The sequence below is a fragment of the Melozone crissalis genome, unplaced genomic scaffold (assembly GCF_028551555.1).
Source record: "Melozone crissalis strain CALT ecotype California unplaced genomic scaffold, PUWL_Pcris_2 ptg000033l_1, whole genome shotgun sequence".
Taxonomy (NCBI): Eukaryota; Metazoa; Chordata; class Aves; order Passeriformes; family Passerellidae; genus Melozone; species Melozone crissalis.
Window position 1 is genome coordinate 2,891,144 of NW_026535811.1, and position 6,000 is coordinate 2,897,143.

Sequence of the window (6,000 nt, forward strand, 5' to 3'; positions counted from 1 at the left end):
CAAGCAGCAGCAATCATTTGGATCACAATGTCAAGCCAGCAACTTGCTGAACGACATGTGACAAAAATAATAAAGCATTCTAACACGCTGCAGCAAAGAGTGCACACCAAACGAAATTTTCCAACCCCAGGAATAACAAATGGCACTCTTGGTAGCATTGCTCTTCTCCCATCAACTCAACAAGCCAGCCTTGGAATTACAGCACAAAACACACTCTCAACACACCAAGTTTCCATCCTGGCAGGTCAAGACAAAACTTTGCAAAGATTAAAAACAAGGCACAGTCCTTGTTTAAACCACTAAACACAAAGAGTCCCACTCCTGGTGTAAAGGGAAGGAGCAAGGACCCACACACGTGGATTTAACCACTTACAGCAAGAGGACCACGAGAACAATGACAGAGAAAGAAAGTAGCAACCAGCTTTGGAAGGCGCAGGGTGAGGCACAATGACGCTACTTCCAGAAAACCCCTGCAAGTTATTTCTGTTATTTCCTCAACCCCGACATGCACTTGGATAAGATCAGGATTAGATTTAGACTTTCACTCTATGGAAAACAAGAAACTGTTATCTTAAAGCTCCTTCATGCACCTGGTGTTTTTCCAGAAGTCTACTCCCATACTTAGTCAATTGCATGCAAAATCTCAGCTTTTGAAACAAACAGAAAACAAACAAAACCTACAAACCCCAACATCCACACCCACTCTGCTCTCGCATAAGTTTAGAAGGAAGAAAACGTGATTTCTAGGAGTCTCAAAAGTCTGATGGAAACCAAAGACCTGAATTTTTTTCTGTCTTCTTAAGACTTTTAGGCCAATTACATGGTTTTGGGGAACTGACTCACGAGGGGTTTGCTGGACTGGTTTCAATCTTCGAGGTTAGGTCTCGTCATGCCCCCTTTTCATTCTGAAATATGGGTACTTGTACAGTTACAAAGATTTTGATCTAACATATATTCAAAGTACATTTCTGGACCAAACTACGTAATTCTCCACACTTAAAAGGGAAACTATCTTAAGAAACTACAAATAAAATTCTAATTGTTACTTAACTGTAACTCTAGCAGGGAAGTCTGATACTTTTTCTGCTAAACGTATAGAAAAATCGTACGAGTTTCTTAAACTATTTGAAAGGACTAATTAGCAAGGGACATACAACACTTCCACACTGTTTTTACATCCTTTTTCCACCGTATTTTCAGTTTTTCAAGTACACTGTTGCATACAACATCCAGGAGAGCTGGATGTTGTTCTTTGAAATGCTCGAGTCAGTAGGCTGAAACAGACCTGAATGGTCGAATTCAACCATGTGTGAGAATTCGGTTGTGCCTTTTCACCAGAACCAAGCTCGAATCTTGGTAAAATTAAATGTGCAGCTTTAACATACAAAAGCTCAAGAACTAACTCATCCTTACAGATTCTGAAATTCACAATTACAGAACTATTTCAAAGATGACTCTGAGCCTCACTCCACACCGTGCACGATTATTACTTGTGCACACGTAATGCAGGAAGGGCTGGTCTCCTTTTTATTTCAGCAAACTCGATTTTTTTTTTCCCCCTTATATTTTAAGAGGCTTTCACTCGGTTTTCTCCCTCTCGAGCAGAAACCCTGTTGCGGGCGCAGGTAAAACCGCATCCAGAAATGCATTTCCCATCCCGAAGCTTCAGCGCACCCCACCTGCGCTTTGCCGCAAGACACAGCCCTGAAGAGCCCCGAAAGCACCATCTGAGAAAAATCCGCAGCTTCCGAGGAAAGAGGCCCCGGAGGAGCAGGAGGAGGAGGCGGCAGCGCCCGGCGGGGCCGCTCGGGGCTCTCACGGCTCGGGGAGCGCCCCCTCCTCCGCGGCCAGGGCCGGGCGGCCGGGGGCCCGAGCAGCAGGGGCGGGGGCCCGGCACAAGTTGGCCGCAGAAACCTGTGGCTGCCGTGACAGCCCCGCGGCCGGTGGCGGGGCGGCGCCCGGGCGGCGGGGGCTGCCGAGGCGGGGACCCCGGGGCGCGGCGGACACTGACCTGTCCTCCGAGTCCATGCGGCTCAGGGGCTCCCCGTCCGAGGACATCTCCAGGCTGCCCCGCCGGCCGCCCGACGTGGCGCTGCCGCAGCTGCTGCCGCCGCCCGTGCCGGGGCCGGTGCCGTATCCCTCGTCGCCGCCGCTGGACACGCTGCTGGAGCTGCTGCCGCCCCCGCCGCCGCCGCGGCCCGGCCCGTCCTCCTGGCTGCCCCGGGGGCCCTTGGGTTCCTCCTTGGCGTCGGCCTCGCTGCCGCCGCCGGGGCTCGGCGAGCGGGTCTCGTCGCTGCAGCAGCCGCTGCTCGTGCTGCTGCTGCTGCTGCCCACCAGGCTGCTCTCCTCCTCCTCGCCGCCCTCCTCCTCCTCTTCCTCCTCCTCGTCCTCGTCCTCCCCGTCCCCGGCCTGGCTGGCGCTCTCCGGGCTCGGCTCCGACATGCTCTCCGCCTCGCCGTTCAGCAGCAGCAGCGGCTCCGGCTCCGCCGCGGCCGAGGAGGAAGGCGGCGGCGGCGGCGACGACGAAGAGGATCCGGCCCCACCGGCGGCCGCCGGCACCTCCGCCGCCACCTCCACCTCCTCCTCCTCCTCGGCGGGCGCCGCCTGCCCGGGAAGGCGCCGCTGGGGCTCCGCCATGTCGCTGCAGCGAGCGGCCGCCATGGCGCCTGCGAGTCGCTGCCGCGCGCGCGGGGCCGGCCGCGGGCGTGCGCACGGCGGGGGCGTGCGCGCGCGGCCCCGTGCGCGCCCGCGCGGCCGGTGCGCGCTCCCGCCGCCGCCCGCGCGCGCCCCCCCCCCCCTCCTCCTTCCTTCGCCCTCTTCGCGCACCCGCACCGCCGGGGAGGGGCGGGGCGGGGCCCGGCTCGTGCCGCCGCCGCCGCACGCGCTACGGAGCGCGCCGGGGGACAAACAACGCGGGGAGGGCGGAGCGAAGGGCGGTGGCGGGCGAGCGGCGGCATCGCGGCTGAGTCTGCCGGGGATCCCAGCGTGAATCCCCCGGGAATCCCGGTTCGAATCCCCCGGGCCACTGGAATGGCGTGATCCCGGCTCCATAGATAGCGGGGAGAAATCCCGACGACACCAGTGTCCCACAGCGGGGCAGGGACATTCCCGGCTGGGGCTGGAGATGGAGCACAGGCCGGAGCAGGGTGGCCCCGGCGGAGGGTGGGGCAGGCAGGGCTCTGGTGGCACCGGGCACGGCGGGTCCCCTCACGGGCATGGCGGTGGGGAAGGGGACACGGAGAAGCGCAGGGAACGGGAGGAGCGAGGCTCTTGCGAGGCGCTGAGGAGCCAGCCGGGCAGGAGTGCCGCAGCACGGCTCGGCCGAGGCGGGAAGGAGACGGGGAAAGGGTTCCAGGGCCGCTGGAAAAGGAGTGAGAAACACCGCGCTGGGCAGGGAGGAGAGAGAATGAACCAGAGCAAACTGGCCCGAAACCTCTCCAGGCAGGGAAGAGGCTCCCCGGCTCCTGGGAAAAGCTGTGTGACCAAAGGGGACTGTGAAGTATCACAGGATGGTTTGCATTGGAAGGAACCTTAAAGATAATCTCATTCCAAACCCCTGGCCTGGGCAGGGGCACCTTCCACCACAGCAGGTTGCTCAGAGCTCCATCCAACCTGGCCTTGGACACTGCCAGGGATCCAGGGACAGCCACAGCTTCTCTGGGCGCCCTGTGCCAGGGCATCACCACCCTCACAGAGAAGAATTTCTCCCTAATACCCAATCTAAACCTATGGATGTATAAAAGGGGTAAAGTGAAATCTCAGCAGCATGACTGTCAATCACATAGAAGCCTTCAGAACAGAGTTTGAAAATTAAGGTCATTTAATGAGCATGGAAAATGGGATAAAGTTTACAGTAAAGTACATAGGATGGGGATTGGCAATAGAACAGAAAGGTAGAATCTGAATACAGAGATATAATCAGGTAGTTTGACAAGTTATTGGAGAGATGAGAAGGGTAATGAAAGGTATTCAATCAAAGGTAAATAAACCAAAGGTAATAAAATGACGTAATAAAATGCTGTTCTTTGTGAATTTTAAATATCCTACATCTGTCAGTCTTTAGCCAATGCTTACAGGGCTTGCCACATTTAGCACAAAAATCATGAAGCCGTGGTAGTGAAGTTTAAAAACAAACACAGAACCACAGCTCAGTCCAGAAAAGCCTTGTGCCTTCTGCAGACGAGGAAGAACCTCACTAACTCAAGTTTCAGCAGGCATATCTGGCATGTCCACAGAGATCCTGGATTCCAGGGGAAGCTAACTGCGTAGGATTAAAATCTGGAGAAGGTGCTCCGAAAACCTGCATTTGCATGGCTGGTGATGGCTCCCAGCCCATCAACAGATGTAGCTGTGAGCAGCAACAAGAACAAGCTGTGGTGTAGCAGCCAAAATAGAGAGCCACAGCGCTGAAACAGCAACAGGGGGTCGGGGACTCAACACTGGATTAGCCTTTGAAAACAAACCAATAACACATTTAGCCTGCAGAGGAGCATAAGCAAATTTTGGAAACCAACAGCAATGAAAAAGTGACGATAATTCCTCAGATTTCTAGAAGCCAGCCTCGGCTAGAAAGTGGAAATGTTGAGAATGTTTTTAAAAAAATCCAGAGGGGGGAAAAAAGACAAGAACAGCTGCAATGCTGCTTCTCATGTGTGCAAGATGTGCATTGCGGGTCTCCTAACTCCACCAACACAGTCACCAAGCCCTGAGTTTCTGTACTGTGTACTGTGTAGCCTCTCCTCCTGCTAACAGTGTGCGCTGTGCTTTGCTCCCCGGAGGAAGGCGTGGGGCTCCGGGGGCGTGTTGCAGTCACTGCTCTAATCAAACACCAAGTGTGACGTTCCAAAACCTCCCCAGCCTTTGATTCAGCCCAGAAACGGCGGTAGCTGAAATAATTCCTGTTATTCCTGGTCTCCACTACCCACTGATGCCCTTCTGTGCTGCAGCAAGGGACAGAATCGGGGAGGTATCGCGTCATGAGAAACTAAAAATACATGAAAAGCTTCGGTAAAAAACACCTTTCACACACGATGGCCATGAGATAAAGGGGAGAAAAGTCATCACAAAGAGCTCTGTACCGCGATGTCAGTTGTCCTGATCGCTGTGTGCTCAAATGTATTTTCCCCCAGGTCTCTCTGTGTTTCTCGAGGCGCTGCGTGCACGCAAAGGCTCCTTCCTTGTGTTTGGCACTGAAAGCGAGCAGGGTGATTCGCCCTCCCGCTTTCCGCTCGCCTAAGCGGGGCGGTAGAGACGCCAGCTCGTTAGGTAATCTGTGTATTCAGAGAGGGTCAGCGAAGGAAACCTCGGGACTTTTCTATGGCCCGATGGAAATCACTTGGCGTTTAAGCAAGCGCTCAGTACCAACGGGGTCACTGCTGCGGCAGGCCGGCATCAAAGAGAAACTCCGTGGTAATCTCTCGGTGTCCTGCTCTCGGGTTTTCAAACACACAAAATTCCGCGTCCAGGCTCGGCCCTTGAGTGCTGTAATAAAGTCCTAATCAAGTGCAAGCAGCAGTGATTATTGCTCACTGAGCTTTCTCTGTACAAACCCCCGCGGCTTACCGAAGCTGGATTTCCTTTTTTCCCAAGGTGTTTTGACTTTTCAAACCTCTTGAAAGAGATCTGTCAGAGAACAGGTGATTCCACAACTTGCAAAAGCACCTAAATCATTTACATGTGAATGCTGTGATAAAAGCTCAAAGGAGGAGACTCCTATTAGGAAATCCTTTGGAGAAAAAACACATCGTTCACTTGGGTGGATGTTACTCTGTCATTCACACAAAGAGTTTCTGATGTGCTAGCTTGGTATGATCACCTTAGGACGATGATTTAAAGCTCAGATATTTGTGTTGAGAAATCAACAAAGTACAAAATAATAAAATACATTTTAAAAAGCCGGTAGATAAACCAGGAGAAGCCTGTTCACAGGCAAAAGATTCCAAGCAGGGCCATTAGTTCAAGAAGAAACAACTTGTAGACACAGCAGAGCAGGGAGAAGAA

General features: G+C 53.8%; 1 protein-coding gene across 2 annotated transcripts in view; it reads right to left on the minus strand.

Annotated features, from left to right (window-relative positions):
* Positions 1–2,661, minus strand: part of AEBP2 (AE binding protein 2) — a 41,151-nt gene extending 38,490 nt beyond the window's left edge. Inside the window, exon 1 of one of the 2 annotated variants that reach the window (XM_054282124.1) lies at positions 2,012–2,661. In XM_054282124.1, coding sequence (XP_054138099.1) covers positions 2,012–2,661 — 650 coding nt within the window. The remainder of the gene's footprint in view (positions 1–2,011) is intronic. The other variant, XM_054282125.1, reaches the window with a different exon arrangement.
* Positions 2,662–6,000: the final 3,339 nt, after the last annotated feature.